The 17,126-nt window shown below is 33.9% G+C and overlaps 1 protein-coding gene across 1 annotated transcript; it reads left to right on the top strand.

Moving 5' to 3' along the window:
- Positions 1 to 8,134: 8,134 nt before the first annotated feature.
- LOC142607018 (EPIDERMAL PATTERNING FACTOR-like protein 6) lies at positions 8,135 to 10,479 on the top strand. The gene is made up of 3 exons (XM_075778421.1): positions 8,135 to 8,873; positions 9,148 to 9,191; positions 10,038 to 10,479. The coding sequence occupies exons 1-3, from the start codon at positions 8,768 to 8,770 to the stop codon at positions 10,254 to 10,256; spliced, it is 369 nt and encodes a 122-aa protein (XP_075634536.1). The 5' UTR covers positions 8,135 to 8,767; the 3' UTR covers positions 10,257 to 10,479.
- Positions 10,480 to 17,126: the final 6,647 nt, after the last annotated feature.

The following is a 17,126-nucleotide window of genomic DNA, read 5'->3' as shown; positions in this document are numbered from 1 at the left end:
AGATGAGTCAGATGACATTAACAATCAATAACAACTAACAAGAGCTTTCAATGCAGGATGAGTTTCATTTGGACCAAGCAAGAAAGAAATAACATGATATGGGGTAAAAAGTGGGGTTGGAAAATGCAGGAAGGAAAATATGATTTTCTATTGTTTGGTTGAAATAAAAATGAAAAGGAAATAACATTTTAAAATAAGGTGGATAGAGTTTTTCACCCAAGCTCACCATCTTTTTTTTCTTCAAACTAGGGGAGTAAAGAAAAGAAAACTACAAATCTATACATATTTTTAATTTTTCCACTTTTGATAAAAAGCGATATATATAATAGTAATTTATACGGTATCCTTTCACTTTTCTATATATCATCTTCCGTACTTTTCTATTTTATCAACATTTTCTATCTTCTAACTTTTTTATCATTACAACCAAACAAATCGAGCATTAAAATCCAAAATTCCGCGATTGTTGCAAGACTAACCTCTCTCGCATATCTACCAACCCAGCAGCCCATGTGATGAGGGATAAGTCCACCCCTCCAGCTAAACTTGTGGAAGCACCATTCCATTTGTAAACAACCCACCTTTGGTACTTACCAGGAGTTTCTTGTTTTTGGAATCAAGCGGGCTTACTAGTTGATTGTGTGGGATCCTTCATATCCTTCCCTTCTCTCTCCCTCTGAACAATTGGTTGAAACTTAAAAGAGTTATGTTCCATATCAGCTTCTAACATAAACGCCATCTTCCAAGAAACACTGTCAATTATTAGTCAACATTGGTCACTTGGCTAGCTTATAATAGGGTGCTAAAGTACTAGTATTTCCTAAGAGAGTTCTTTTACAATCACAGGGAAAAAATCACAAACAATTTTACTACACCCTTAAATTGATCTGTCACCTCATACATGGGTCTTCAAAAACTTAAATTATTGATGGGCTTAACTTAAAGATTATTGAAAAATTGTTGTCATCGTAGCTTCATTATTCCTAAAATGCTTTTTGTTATTACTATCTTCTAATGGGAGACTTAATTCAAAATTAGTCTGATAAGGTAGAAAGAAAGGGTGCAACTTTTTCTCTACACTTTTTCTTTTTAACTAAACATTAATTCACATTCATTAACTTTGTTATTTGTACTGTATTTAAATTAGATAAATCGTCTTCTCACTCAAAGTGTAATATCACATGGGCTGCAGAGTTTTTTTTTTATAATTATTTTGCATTTTTAAAGTTTTCAATATTCATTTTTTTTTTAAGATTCTTTCTATTTAAATTAGCATCTTTTTATGATAGCATATTATTTAAGATTTATTAGAAATATTTTTACCTAGGATTTTTTTTTTTTTCCTGGAGCGGCATATTTGCTCCTAAGCTATAAAACAAAAATAGAGTTAATTTATATTTCGTCAATAATCAGTCTAGCTATTACTTCTGCTTTTCAACTAGATTCCAGATTTAACCTTGTGGATCCAAGGTTTGTTGAGGATATCGACAGTTCTGCACTAACCATTCCTTGTACGAACCTTGATTAGTATAGGTTGATTGTAAAACGACAAAACAATTGGCAACCACCTTACACGGACGAAGATTTAGGGCATGTAAGCCATTTGGGCTACGATGAAGGTTCATAAACGATATTATGATTTTATAAATGGTAAGATTTTATTTTGTTTTTAATCATTGTGAGATTTGCTTGTTGGTCAAAGGGTTTATGCCAATAGAAATTTTAAAAGCAATAGAAAAATTGTATTGGACAACTAGCTTGCGATCAGTCTATTCCTAAATGGGATTTCATGAAGAGGATTTTTAATTTAGAAGATTATTTATTATGATTATCAGGAGATCTATGAAAGGAAAAAGTAGTAAGAATTGTGTCAAATAAGGTAAATAGGGATGTAGCTAAATAATGGAATAACATAAAAAAATGAAAGAGTATATCAATGTAAGCACAAAAAATTGTTATTAGCAAATAATGAAAACATATGTTGGTTGGTTTCTTTATATTTTCATGTGATTATAATGAAATATCATGATATAGAAATAATGATAATAGGAAAGTCGTACATGATATATGAGAATATCCTAATTTAAAATTAGTGGAATCAAAAGATTAAAAAAAAGTAATTCTATTTTTAAGGATCCTGCTCAAACGATATTGAGGTTTGCTCAAGTGACAGGTGAGCGAGGGACATGCAAACTTTTTGTTTAGAGTCTTTAGACCTTGCTTGAGCAAAAAAATAATGAGAGATATAAGAACTTTTTATCTAACTTTTAAGTAACATACTTAGAGTTCACTTGAGCGAGAATGGTAGTTCACTTGAGTAGGGTACATTCTCGCTTGTGCAAGGCAAATTTATAAAATCTTTTTTTTTTCTTTTTTGGTATAGTTTTGCACAAAAAACAAAAAAGAGTAAGAAATGTGTCATTTTGTGTCTCTAACAACTAGTAATAGTCTTGGCAAAAGTATCTAACTTTTAAGTAACATGCTTAGAGTTCACTTGAGCGAGAATGGTAGTTCACTTGAGTAGGGTACATTCTCGCTTGTGCAAGGAAAATTTATAAAATCTTTTTTTTTTCTTTTTTGGTATAGTTTAGCACACAAAAATAGAGCAAGAAATGCGTCATTTTGTGTCTCTAACAACTAGTAAGAGTCTTGGCAAAGTTTTAGAGTGCTTGTCCGAACATAAATGACATTTCAATTGTATATTTTCAATGGTAACTCTTCTTTGAATATACAATCATACATGCTTAGTTATTTAAAGATTTTGAAATAATTAGGACAAATTTCATAGATTTGATACACCATGCAAAGAAATTTACAAGATTTTCTGAATCCCTATATATAGAATCTAGGCTTATTTGTATCCTATAAACAATTCACCTACAATCCATTAGCAAACTCAATTGAGTGGGGACAAATATAGTCATAATGAAAACGATTGATACATGCCTCTAAGCCTGCTTCAATTTCCTAACAAGAAAAGTAAATTCTTGCATATTGATTAACATCATAGCCTTTATCTTCCAAACACCAAATAATAATAATATGAATCTAGAAGTTGCAAAACCACAATTTGAGGTTAAGGAAACCTTGCCACAATAAGCTGGTGAAAAAGTTGATTAATTATGGAGAATTTGATGAGCAAGAGGCACAAGTTGAAGATATTTATATTGAAATCAAAAGGAAAAGTATGGATGTTCTCTTGAGAAGTTTTAAAGATCCTCTTGAGGGTATGAATGAAGAAATTAAATACCAAAATTGAAGCAACTACTTGGTTAAATACCCAGTTGATCTTGTTTACAATTGTACTACTTGCATTATTAGGTCGATTTTGTTAGTATTGAAATTTTAAATTTTGTTGTCAATTATCATTTGATCAAGATCCAACAAGAACAATACCATCCAACCCACCTAAATGACACCAAATTACTTCAAAACCATATCTACAAGAGAAAACTCACCCCATAGTAAAGATAATGGGGCTTGTTGCCAAGAAGAGAAAACCACCAATACTAGAGAACCCATGCAAAGATATGAATATTTGTTGCCAAGGAACTCAAATCTAGACTGGTCTAAGTCAAATCTGGGTTGGAGACTCCTTCTAGCTAGGGGCTTTAGAGGACGGCAAGATTGCCACCAGCGGTGCAACTAATTATCTAGGCCGACGTGATACCCATGGCAGAGATGAAAAAATACGCCACTGAGGTACTCGAGAGGGCTTAAAAAGCCCTACAGAGGAGGGCTAACGACGTGAGTTGTACTCATACGAAGCCATGGATTGCTCGGGGGCCCATTAGCACAGAGGTGCTAATCTGCACCAAGACCTTTTCTCTCTCCAAAGAGTGAGATCCAAAAAAATTTCTCACCTATGATTAAATGTGAAGAATTTAAATTTTATGAAATATATAAATAATATTTTTCAATTGAATGAAGTATGGTCTTTTCAAGTGGAGGGATCTAATATAAGATGCACGTGTCACCTAAGGAGTGTTAATTTTTATTATTAAAATTTTTGAAACTTTTTACAATATGTAAAACATAAACAGATATTCTTCTCTTGAAAAATAAATTAATAATAGAGATATTCTTTTTTTGGGGGGTAAGATAAAGGTTGGACTTATAGCGGGAGATGTCAAGCGAATTCCTTTGATAATGTCTCAAAAATAGTGTTTTTATTATTTTTAGTAAATTTTGTTTTTTTAATAACTTTTAATTTAAAAATCAGAATAAAATTCTGTTTGTTTTGGAATGTCTTTTAGAGAGTAGTTTCAATTTTCTCAATTATTTTAATTTTACTATTTTTGGTAAAAATTACTATTTTGTCACATAATTACGTGATTAGTGTGAATTGGGATTTTTTATACGTTTTCCTAGCTGCCTAGGTTTTCGTTATACCATATAAACCTATTGTGGCCTTTAACATAGTTCAATTTTGAGTTAATAAAATACATATTTTGTCTATTGTTTTCTTTAGTGGATTCTAGACTTCTCAACTTGTAAATTTAAAGAACTTCTTAGAATTCGAGATTTGCTATTAAAAACTAATAGTTTAGTTTATGTTCTATCAAAGAAAATATCATATTTACTTTCTTTAGGTTTCACAACATCATCTATAGTAGATTTCTAATTAATCTTTTCTATCCAAATTTTGAGGTCATGATCCTAGTCCTACACAGGTATTTCCTGCGTTACTAGACTGCGTTAACTATTGTAAAGAAAATTACAACACCAGAGCCGATCGACACGTCAACATCAAAACGAAATAGATCAAAACAAAATAGATTGTCAGCTTTATGCAAAGTTTAATACTAATTGAGAAGTAGTCATTCAGCTGGCAGGGTGGTTTAGTTCGCAAATGTCACCCTCACATTTCCCATATCAATGTCAAACCTTTAACAATAAGCTTTGGTGGGGGCAACGGTCAATTTGATGTTCGAAACATAAAATGAATTTAGGGAACTATGAGAGAGACGAGGGCACTCTTATGTTGCTAAAAGGAAAAAAAGGCATTAGAATTAGCTAGAGGCCTCTCTCTACGTGAAAACAAAGGCATGGAAACAGGCTGTATAAGGTAGAGACTTCTCCTTTTGTCCACATCTACTTCGACAAATGCCCACGCTTTACAACATTATAATGTTGTATTATTGTGAACACAATTGGCATGAGAATACAACTTGCCTTCCTATGTATTTTTTTTTAATTGACCTCTTTTCTTAGCCAAAGAATCTCATCTTTATTTAAACAATTAAAACTCCACTCCATTAATCAATGTTTAGTTAACATTATCACAAATATTTAGAAATTGTTTTTGGTCACTCTCTACAAGAAATATCATTATTTATGATTATGAGCCATGAAAGTTATCGCAATTTATAGGTTTAGATGGAAGACATTAATGATGTACTTCAAGCTAATTATTATTATTTTTTTAGAGAATTTCAACTTATAGTTTCAGCTCTTAATAATAGTTCTTTACTTCGGGCTGATTTTAACAGTCTTTCTTAATTGAAATGCAATATCTTTCTTTTCAAAAAAAAAAAAATTATTGCAATTTTCAAATAGTTATATTGGAACCCCATACCAAAGTATTTTACCCATGATGCTAGCTACCATTAGATCATGGAGAAGGGTAATCCACTAATCCGCTCCCCACTACCCAGTAATAGTAAATACAACTCTTAATGGTACTGTATTTGGCAACATTTATAAAATTTAGAACCTTTCGGTGTAAATGTTGAAATACATGAGCAAGTGGAAGGATTGTTAGGAAAAGATTGGTGGATTGAGTAATATCATCATCAAATGTTACACTAACATTCAAAATTTCGAAGACATAACAGGGTAATGGAGGGTATGTTTTATACCCTCAATTTCAATAATAAGAACTAAGAATTTTAATTAGAGAATTATTTTAACGAAGAATTTATGTGATAAGAAAATTAATCAGCAAGAGTAAATAAAAAGTATAACTTCATCGAGTGTTTGTGCAAAGAGCGGGTAATCATGGTTATGTCAAAGGACCAATATGTTTTTCCTAGAGGAACTTGTGGGTGGTTGAAATTTCAAAGAAGAGGGAAACCACAACAAGGGCTTGAACTCTCTGCCATCATCGTATCATCACTATCATCCTTTACTTCTACCTTTATCTTTATCTATTTTCCTTAAATTGATTGTTGGGATCTGACATTAGTTGTTGTGGTCTATTTTGTTTGACATATTGTGATTAATTATTTGTGATATTGAGATATATTTTAGTTTTAAATAATTATCTGTAATGTAGTTACTCTGTTAGTTTTGAATTTTATAGGCAAAAACACTATTTAGGTTCTTACAATTTGGGGTAACAGTCAATTTGGTCTCTAGTTTTAGTAGTAGTCAATTTGGTCTCTACTATTTTTAACTTGCCCTTAATTTAGTCTCTACCGTTAACTCACTAATGGAAAATACTTACGTGACAAATGATTTGTACAGTTGGCATGCTTAATATTAAAATATTAAATTATATGCTGATGTGTCTAAATTTAAGTGGTTGATATGGCCACATCAACACTTAAGTGGGAAAAAAATACCACGTCAGCTTTTAAGAATATATTTTTTATATTTACCTATGTGTGACATTGGGATCATAACATACCAGCATGCTCCGCAATCGACGTTTATGACGACTCACTCTAGCAACACTGACCCGATGGTAATCCTTTCTCTTTTGGTGGCTCCACTCACCTATAATTTATTTTAACCTAGCCTCTAAGTCGCCCCCTTCGAGATCCAGCCACAAAGTCTCAACTTATTTGATCCCATATTCAATGAGTTACGTTCGATCACTCGAGACGGTTGTTGGCTCTGATACTAAATGTTACAAACCTATGAGTAAAACTCACCCGTGAATGGCTTATAAACATATGGTTAAGCTTAACCGGTTTTCAATGGTGAGTTCTACCCATAAGTTTGTAACATTTGGTATCACAATCAACCACCACGTCAAGTAATCGGCCGTAGCTCATTAAGTATGAGATCAAACTCTTGGACACCTTCCCCCCTTGCAAGCTAGTTTTTAAGGTTGAGTTCTACCTATGAGTTTGTAACACATTGTATGCTCACATATTTACATACTTGGATGTTTGTATGTTTAGATGCCCACTTGAATGATGCTTACATGTTTGATGCTCACATGATCCCTTGCTCTCACATGATTGGTTGTCCCCATGCTTGGTCATTCTTGAATGCTTGGACGTTCATATGTTCTCATGATCATATGCCTATATGCTTTGATTGTCACATATTCCCATGCTCTCGTACTCACATTCTTGACTGTTAACATGCTTACATGAATTTGATTCATATGACCTATTAAGAAACTCTAGGACTTAGATGTATTGTGGGCATTCACATAGGTTCATTGGCTAGACCCCACTTAACCACCATGTAGTAACAATATATAAAGATTAGCTACGGCTAGACAGGTTTGGGATGCCTAATCTCCTCCCATCCTATATCCTAACTCTGAATTTAGTCTGGTAGGTAATCCTTTATGAAGTCATTTATTGGTTTTTGGATCTATAATTAGGCAGTGAATTAATTGTCTTTTTTTTTTTTTAAAGACCTTTGCATACTCTCAGGCTCGCATTGGTAGAGTCCAAAAACTACTAAAGAGATTGAGTGTCTGTTTGGTAAAAAATTTCTAGCATTATTATTGTTTAAGTGTTATAAAGATACGTGTGGGTTAATTGTAGGAATATATGTTGTATTGTGTTGGTTAAATACTAAGAATGGTTGTTTAAACAACCGTATCAAATACTCTCAGTTCCCCATATCTTGCCTTCCCTGATGTACATGTCAAATAAGGGTATGGGCCCATGAAACTGTCAGACCTCAAGGTCGACGCCACACTGTTGTTTTTCCTTTGAATTGTAAAAACTTCATTGTTAGATATCTCTTGTTAGGTCTGCCACATAATCCCTGGTTTATCATTAGCGTATTTCACAAAACAGATAAGTAATAGTATATTAAAGATGATCAGTATTTAACAAAGAAAAACACAAATAGATTTTTTATTTGTATTTTTAAATATCGATTGAAGCAAAAGATATAACAAACAAGGTGAGTATAAAAATAAATGATATAACAAACAAGGAAGAAACAGTTAAAAGGGGGGTTGGAAGTGAGAGAGAGAGAGAGAGAAAAGTGAAGTGAGGCAGTGAGGTGCAAGCCTGCTAGGGGTGGGTGCAGGTGGGCAGAGTTAGGGTTGTTTTCGTATTTCTGGGATAGGGAATCGTTGAAAGACAGAGGAGAAAACCTGCAAGAAAATCCAAGACCCAAACATGGTAAAGCTTAGGAAGCGACGAGCCGCATAGATTCACCATCTTTTTCCTCTCTCTCTCTCTCCATTCTTCAAAACTTTCACTGCCACACTCATCTGAAGTCTCCGTACCATCCACCCACTTTTTCCACCCTGTCAACAACCACTCCCACCCACAAACTCATCCCAGAAAGCCTCAGAGATTTAGAGAGAGAGAGATGAAAAAGGGTATTGTGTTCTGAGACAAAACTCATGAGCGCTGCTGTGATGTTAGGTATTGTTTGGGGATGACAATTGCATGAAACGTGGGAATATACAAGTCCAAGACAATTATTGTAAATCCCATATCAAAGTCTGAGTCAAAAAAGAGAGACAGAGCCAGCTGTCTGCCACAGACATATATCAAAAAACCATACAACTGTTCATCATCTTCTTAAAGGGGTTCCCGAAACCTGAGGTTTTCTCTTGTTCATGGAGTGGAAGAGAAACAAACCACCTCTTTTCTACTGCGTCTCCATCTTCTTCCTTTCATTTTGTGCGCTGATCACCAACATCAGCTCTACCCCTACATGTCAAGGTAGGAAATTACACCCTCTCTCCCTCATTGTCTCCTTTAAATTTAAATTCTTTCTCACATTTTTATGATATTCCCAACTCTTATTTCTGTTAAATTTATCATCTTTCATGAATTTTCATTCATTACCCATCTTGATAAACATATAAATTTGATAAAATTTTCACTATTCTAGCTTTAGGGAACAAGGGAAATATAATAAAATGAAAGAACACTTTTGATAAATTACCCATCTGCATTTATTAGAACTCTCACCTTCTTTCATTTTTTTATGCAGACAACAGGTGCCCGTTGTCTGTTAAGGCTGACATACATTTTCAGGTAGTTTGGTTGAATACATTTATATGTTGTACTAAAACCATTTCTGCTTTCTTTTCTTTTTCTTTTTTTTTTCCTTTTTTTTCTTTTTTTTGGCTGCCAATCATATATAAAGAACCTTCAAGAGCATGGTACATATTTAGCTTATTTTTTGTTTCATCAAAGTAGCCCGTTGTTATCAAATACTGGACTCACAGCGTACAATTCTTTTGTTTGCTTTACTCCCACACCCAAGAGAGAAAGGGATGGTGTACTGTGTACAGTTTTTACTTGCTCTCTATCTCAGACGCTTTTCAAACAAATCGAGATGGGTAAAAATGCACCAAAATAGGTGCAGAGTTAAGCCCGGGACCGCTGCAATCTGAGCCGTCCGATCCTTGGAATCATCTGCCAAGATATAAAGTAGAAACCAGGGTACGTCTTGGTCCTTTAACAGTTTAACCATGGCCCATCCCAGAAAAAAACAGAAGTCATGGGTTCATCTAAGTAGCGTACATCACATTGCGCTCACGTTAGCATCAGCTAGTGAAGGAGAAACTACTACCTCATGTGGTGGACAGGACACACTCGTCTTTTACAAGCCTCGGTAACTTGCGCCTGCTGCGCTCAGCGCTTGAACCAGAATCCATGTTTTAAGCATTATTAATTATTATTATGTCAGTTGCATAATTGCATTCTCGTGACCATGTTTTTGGGGGTGCATCTTAGCATGGTGGCTGTACGGCAAAATAATGATTTGGCATCATGGGTGCCTCTGGTGCATGTTAGAAAATTGTGTCCAAATGTTTGTGTATATAGCGAATGACTGTGTGATTAGTTCTTATTATTGGATTAATGATTTTTTAACAGGAAATTGAAAAAAGAAAAGAGGAGGAGGAGTCAATGAGCTTGGCAAGGAGGTTGTTGGGGGGGCCTGGATCGTCGCCACCGCGATGCACATCAAAGTGTGGCAATTGCACACCATGTAAGCCGGTTCACGTGCCCGTGCCGCCTGGAACGCCGGTCACCGCTGAGTATTATCCTGAAGCTTGGAGGTGCAAATGCGGCAACAAGTTGTACATGCCATGATGCACGTTTTGTTTTTGTCTGCTTAATTAGTGCTTACTTAATTTCCTTACCTGCAATCTTGTCAGTTAGCTATTTTAGTAAAAAAATTATTGATGGAAAACAGCAATATAGGACTTTAATCTATGTAAAGAATGTTATATATTGACACTAATCGAGACTATCGCAGTGAAATCTTAATATGTTATCACTTTGTATCATGGAGTGCCAGTAGTGTGTTTCCTTCTCCCTTTCTTTTTTCCTTTATATATATCCTTATTGCCTTTTCTGTAATTGACCCTTTACATGGACTACTGAGAAGTTTGGAGTGCAGCAATTTTATGATTGGTAGCTGCTCCTCGGCTTTATTGATTTGTTGAATAATGAATAATGCTCATTCATTGCCAAGATCAACTCTGGTCTTTGGGTTTCATTAAAAAAAGAAAAAAGAAAAAAGAAAAAGAAAGAATCTGGTCTGTGAGTAATATAAAAATTAAAATTAAACGATAGCTTCTTGAGACAATGTGAAGTGTCTGTTTGGATACTATTTATTATTAAAAATTAAAAATATTATAGTAAAATAATTTTTAAATATGTAAATAGTATTGTATGATTTAATTTTAAAGTTGATTTGGTCAAATTTTATACTTACGGAACATATGAATAGTACACCGGACCCATTGTTTAAAGTTTAAAGCGCAGATGCAGACGTGGTTGAATTCCAACTGTATCAAACTCACCCCAAATACATCCAGATCCTACCATTTTTTATCCCAGAAACATTAATTGAAGTGAATTTCTTTTCGGCCACTGTTTAAAGCACAGAGGCAGACATGGTTGGATTTGTATCCAAACTCAAGCCTAATACATCCTGATCCTACAATTTTTTATCCCACAAACATTAATTGAGGTGAATTTCTATTCAGCCTTTAAGGTTTCATTTTTGACAGAACCTTGTAAATTTGCCTCTGTACGAATTTGATTGACATTGACGCACTGCGAACATGTAACAAGACAGGTGACTAATTTTGTGCTTTAGTAAGTAGCAACTCAAGTGAGTGAGTGACTCCATCTGACTACGTGAATTAAATCCTCCCTTCCATCTGCACATGATAATCATGTGCATCTTCTAAATAACCTCAATCCTATTTAATTATAGATTTCACTAATGTATGCCCAGCCTTTAAAACATGTACACGTGTAAACTATTTTTAAAAAAATGTAAAAGTGAAAAAAATTGTTAATTTTTTCAATTCTTTATAAAAATTGAACTAAAATGAATGATTAAAGACTCAATTATTATTATTATTATTATTATTATTATTATTATCATGGCGTAGGTGGTGATGTAAAAATGTCCAGATATGCTTAGACCACCGACCAATAACTTTTGTAGTGGTACTTGTACATGTACGTGTACGTGTACGTGCTATCAATGGCTATTGGAAGAGGATGATTTTGGTTTTAAAGTTATATGCAGAAAAATATTCTCCTATCCACATTATTGCTAGTAGCTAGAGAGTAGAGAGAACGATATTTTCATCATGAGAAAAATAAGCATAAAAACAATATTTTCGTTATGATTTTTTAATTTATTTTTTAGGGAAGCATTATGAGTTTGTCACTTCGTTGTACGAAACTTTGGATTATAGGAACATTGATTTTACAGGTAGAAGGCTTTCATCGAGGCCCATGCTCTAAGTTAACATCCTGTGGCAGCCCACTAATATCCTCAATGGCCCATTCAGTATGTTGTTCAAAACAAAACAAAAAAGAACATAATTAATGAGCTGGGAGCCTGGGACCATGGGCTTCCTGTGTTGTTGTCATGTACTGATGTACTCGTGTATGTTGTTGATGGTTTATAGTTTTTTGCAAAAATTTATTGGAGGCCTATATTTAATAAGATATAGGGTACGGACATTTATTTGAACATACCTGCCCTTTCTGTCAAGCACTAATGTACTAACTATTGTGATCTTTTAGTGCGGTGGTCACTGTACAAATATTATTATTTGTGGAAGAAGAGGGGTAAGGGCCGAAATTCAAGCTTCTAGGAGGGAGTTTCATACACACATACACTTAAATTAGACTAAAGTATAAATTTTATCTTATATAAAAAATAAATAAAAAGTACTACTGTACTAAACATGAGATGCTTTTAAATTTTTATGCGATCACTCCACAAAAACGGGGTGGTAAATGGTAATGGGACAAGTAAGTTTAGACTTTAGATCAAGGGTAGGGGTGTTTGCGGCATAATGAGATTTTTGGTCATTTTTAGCATTGCACTTTGCGATGCAGTTTAGCATAAACTATAACCACATCACACCTTATTTTTGCGATAACGTGTACAGTGCGGTTTAGACTTTAGCCAAAACCATAACCGTACTATACCTAATTTTTGTGGTTACATGTGCGGTGTATAAAATGTTGTTTAAACGGTTTAAAATCAGTATATTTTTTAAATTTTAGGTTTTTCCTGCTTAGTCCAAAATTGATTGTTTCCTTTATTTTAGGCCAAATTTAAAACTATTGATTTAGTTTTTCTTAATTTTGGGTTGACATTCCTAATCAACATTTGTTAGGGTTATTCAAAAAAAAAATTGAAAATAAAGGTTATTAAACTATTAATAATATATTTAATATTAAAAAATAAATAAATATTTTTTTATCTAATAAAGAGAGGGTGCGTGCAGTGTGGTTTTTTTATTATAAAACCGTAAACTGCACTGCATCATGCGGTGCAATGCATTGTTACTTGCAGTGTGGTTATGCCATTTTTGTGGCTAGTTTTGGTGAGGTTTTTGCAGTTGTGCAGTTTGATGAACACCCTAATCAAGGGTATCTTATCCCAATTTCATCCTCTATTTGAGACAGTGAAAACTTGTGCGGGATAGATTAAAGACAAAGTGGATTGGAAGTTTTTTATCATACATAATGAGATGTCTTCATATTAATGAAGAGTTCAAACTCTTCGTTGTATTAAATTTGTGGAACAAAAATATCCCTCTATTATTTGTTGAAAAAGAAAAAAAGAATGGTTAAATCCTCTTTAGTTTAAGTGAAATGAAGAGAATGTGTTTCGCTATCATAGTTCTTGTATAGTTGTAATATCGAATAATCTAATTAAGACAATTTTCCCCCACAACAAAGTTATATGGGATAAAAAAAAGTTATAATTTAAAATTAATATATTTATTTATATTATTAAACAATTACAAATAAATTATTTATGACATTACCGGTCAAATCTTGATCTCATTAGTAAACCTAAAATCACATTCCTTTTCTATACTTTGTTTGATAGAAATTTTTTTTTTTTTTTTTTGGGAAAACTGATCCAATTTTAAAATCCATAGTTAGTCTCAAAAAAAAATATTAAATTAAAAACGTATTACATAGAGGGTGTACTTGTGGTCATAACTTATCTAAACAAGAAAAGGTTCCAACAATCTAACCGTCTTTCCACAATAGAATGCAAGCCCTTAGGAAGCTCAAAATTTTATTATGGAATGTAGCTTGGGATGCTCTACTAGGGATGGCCATACCCATTGGGTAATGGATATCCAACCCGACTTGATCCAAATATTCCAGGTAATACCCAGTTCTTCATGGGTAGAGCTTAACCGGATAGGGTATGGATATTACCCGAATTGTTCGGGTAGGGTATGGATATTATCCAAACCCAACCCGTAAAAATTTAAAAAAAAATTTAAAATAAAAACTAAACCATAGTGCCGAAAACGCTGAAGAATGAAATTAACTCACACAAAAGCACGTAATTGTGAAGCTAGAAATTAATCAATTATTAAAATGAAATCATTCAATTTCAAATTTCAAAAAGAATGAAAATTTCACCTCCGAATCGCTAATTTGATACCGAACCACTAAAACGGAGCGACATCGTCTCGGATTACTTTCCGAAACTACCCTTCCTCCGTCGGAGTCATTACACACACTGCCCCTCCCATCTCCGCCACTCACAGCTCTCACGCTCTGCCTTGACACCGACCTCCCTCGCCTCTGCGACGCCGCCGCCAACGACGAAGATTTCAATTCTCCGATACGCCGTCGGAGATTCTCTTCTCTGAAGAGCGCCCTCGATCGCCGAAGGAGTTGAAGAACTCGATGGCGAGGTCGTTGAGGCTGATCTCCGGGAACCTGGAGCCACGCGTTGTGTTGATGAACTTCCCTCTTGTCATGTTTGGCAGTAGGGCATGTGATATAATCTGACGGACCAGTTGGATTTTATATTAATTGTTTTCATTTGTTTTTCTATTTTTTTTATTTTAAGGTTTGTATTGATCATTTTTTTGTAAATAAAGAATACAAAAAAAAATTTATTGATTAGTTTTTTTTTTTTTTAAGATAAAGCTATTGGTTAGTTTTTAAGTTAAAATGTTTTGGATTAAAAAAAAAAAATTAAATGGGTTTCAGGTAGGGTATGGATATCTATGGATAATAAATCTGGGTAAGATTCGGGTATGAATATTGATGGGTATTGATATTCGGGTATCTATGAGCAAACTCTTCGGGTAGGGTATGAGTATACCCGATCCATACCCTACCCATAACCATCCCTATGCTCTACCTACTAGAGAAGCCTTGGCTAGGAGATGACCTCAAAATGACTTATCTTGTGCGCTTTGCAACCACCCCACTGAATCACTAAGCCATCTTCTCATTCATTGCCCCTTCTCTATCACTACATGCTCCTTTACAGAATGACCATTAATCGTTCTAAGTTGGGTTTTACTAGCACCTTTGAGCTTGTAAAATGTTTGATATACCCCACAAAGTCCCTATTAATACCAAAAGAGGATTCCCATAAATTCATTTTACATATCTCCATCTTCTTCAACAACATTTGGAGAATTCAAAACCAATCAGTTTTCCAGATCTCATCCTTCACTCAAAGGGTAGCAGCAAATATCAATGAGGCATATCAAGAGCACCTAGCAGCTTGGATAACCCTCAAGTCTCCCATGTCTTCCAAGTGAATGCCGCCACCTCCTCCAAATTGGGTCAAGATACATTTTGATGTGACCATCAGAAATTTCTCCATTGGAGCTACGGTTTGTAGGAATGATTTTGTATATGTCACTTTTGCCCACATCTCTCATGGATGCCTTATACTGATCCTCTCATCAAAAAAGTGAATGCTACCCTGTTAGCATTAAAATTGGTTGTTCATCATAATCTCTCATTTTTCCAGTTTGAACGGAATTCAAAACCTATGATTAACAATCTGCAATCTCTTTCTCTCATTGTTTTATATATTATAGTTTTGAAACTCAGACCGTTCATTGAACCATAAAAATGAAAGGTTTAAGGTTTTTTAAGGCAAACCGAGATTAAACCAGAGTCGAACCATAATGACATTAATATGAAATAAATACATACAAATTAAAAATCTCAATTAAAATTTAATCTAAAATGATTAATTTTATTTTCAGTGAAACCTAAACTACTCCTTAAATCTTGTTGTGAAAATATTGTAGTTATAATTTATGTCATTTCTCTTTCTTAAAAAAAAAAAAACACTTTTCTCATATAACAATATCTTTAAAATTATCACATTAATATATTTTAACTCTTTAATATTGGCAGGTACAATTACAAAATTCCAACTATAAAGGTCGCTTAGCTGTAAACTATTCCGGCAAAGTACAACTTGTACAAGTATAATCAAAACAAAGAAGTCCAATCCAATCCTATTAAAAAAAGGGTTGTGTTATCTGTTATCCACACAATTTTTTTACTGACATAATTTTTGTCTTTTTTTATTATTCACATTATTTTTTCAGTTTTATAGTACTGAATTCAGATTTTTTTTTTTTGACTTTTCCAAACAATTTTTTTTTTTGTCTTTTTCTAAGAAAAGAAAAAAAAAAGAAAAAGAAGAAGAAGAAGTCTAATCCAACTATCAAGTGGCAAGTGCCTTAGCTGTAAATTATTTTGACCATTGCTTTTAATCCAACGGCCAGTAACCATGTTGGGTTCTTCTAAGTTCACACCAAACTTCAAAGCCTATATTATTGCCTTCTTTTCTTTTTTGCTTTACCCTACTGCCTCTGCCTCTCTCTCCCTCCTTTGTGAACCTCTTTTTTACAATTTTCAAACAAACATAAGTCGCTCTTTCACAATTTTCCAACAAAAAAAGAAGAATCAGTTGCATATGCAGAAGCCAGAAGCAGATTTGTAGTCTCTCTTCCACAGTTATCTATTCTTCTTCTTCTTCTTCTTCTTTTCTCTTTTTTTTCCAGGGAAGATCTGATGTTGGGGGATTCATTTGGCAATGTTTTGTAAATTATTCAAGGACTATCAGACCCGTGCTCGGTTTTGAAAACTGGGCGGTTTGACCGCAATTCGAAACGTTCTTTGAAAAATTAAAATTTTCGGTTTTGGTAGTTTAAAAAACTGGAATGGTAAATGGTTTTCGGTTACCGTAATTCGACGAGTTGGTCCGGTCCGGTCCGAATTTCAAAACCATGTTATATATCCTGGTTCGGTCCGAATTTCCAAACCATGTTATATATCCTATAGAAAAATATGCTCATTGTTTCTTATTCTTTAAAACCACTTTCTAGTTGAAAATTTTAGTAATCTTAATTACTCTGATCGCAATTTATCTTGTTGAGCTCCTTTTCATAAAGGGCAAGGATATGCTGCGAACTTGGTGACGTGGCAGCATATTAAAATGAATCAGGACTATTTTAACCAAATCTTCCGTTTTGTTAACCTAATGTTAGTGTTTCTCTCTCCTCTCTCTCCCTCTCACACACAGCACGGGCAGAACTAAATTAAAATGAAAAATCCCTCTCTCTCTCTCTCTCTCTCCTCAAAACTCATCTGCGTCTTCTCTCTCTCTCCTCTCCTCCTTTGATTACC

The sequence above is a fragment of the Castanea sativa genome, chromosome 8, assembly GCF_040712315.1.
Source record: "Castanea sativa cultivar Marrone di Chiusa Pesio chromosome 8, ASM4071231v1".
Lineage (NCBI taxonomy): Eukaryota > Viridiplantae > Streptophyta > Magnoliopsida > Fagales > Fagaceae > Castanea > Castanea sativa.
This window is presented reverse-complemented; position numbering and strand designations above follow the sequence as displayed.

Bases quoted from the DNA above. Each gene is read 5' to 3' on its own strand.
- LOC142607018 (XM_075778421.1), top strand. From the start codon at position 8,768: ATGGAGTGGAAGAGAAACAAACCACCTCTTTTCTACTGCGTCTCCATC. The intron at 8,874-9,147 runs GTAGGAAATTAC...TTTTTTATGCAG, and splicing joins CTCTACCCCTACATGTCAAG to ACAACAGGTGCCCGTTGTCT. The intron at 9,192-10,037 runs GTAGTTTGGTTG...ATTTTTTAACAG, and splicing joins AGGCTGACATACATTTTCAG to GAAATTGAAAAAAGAAAAGA.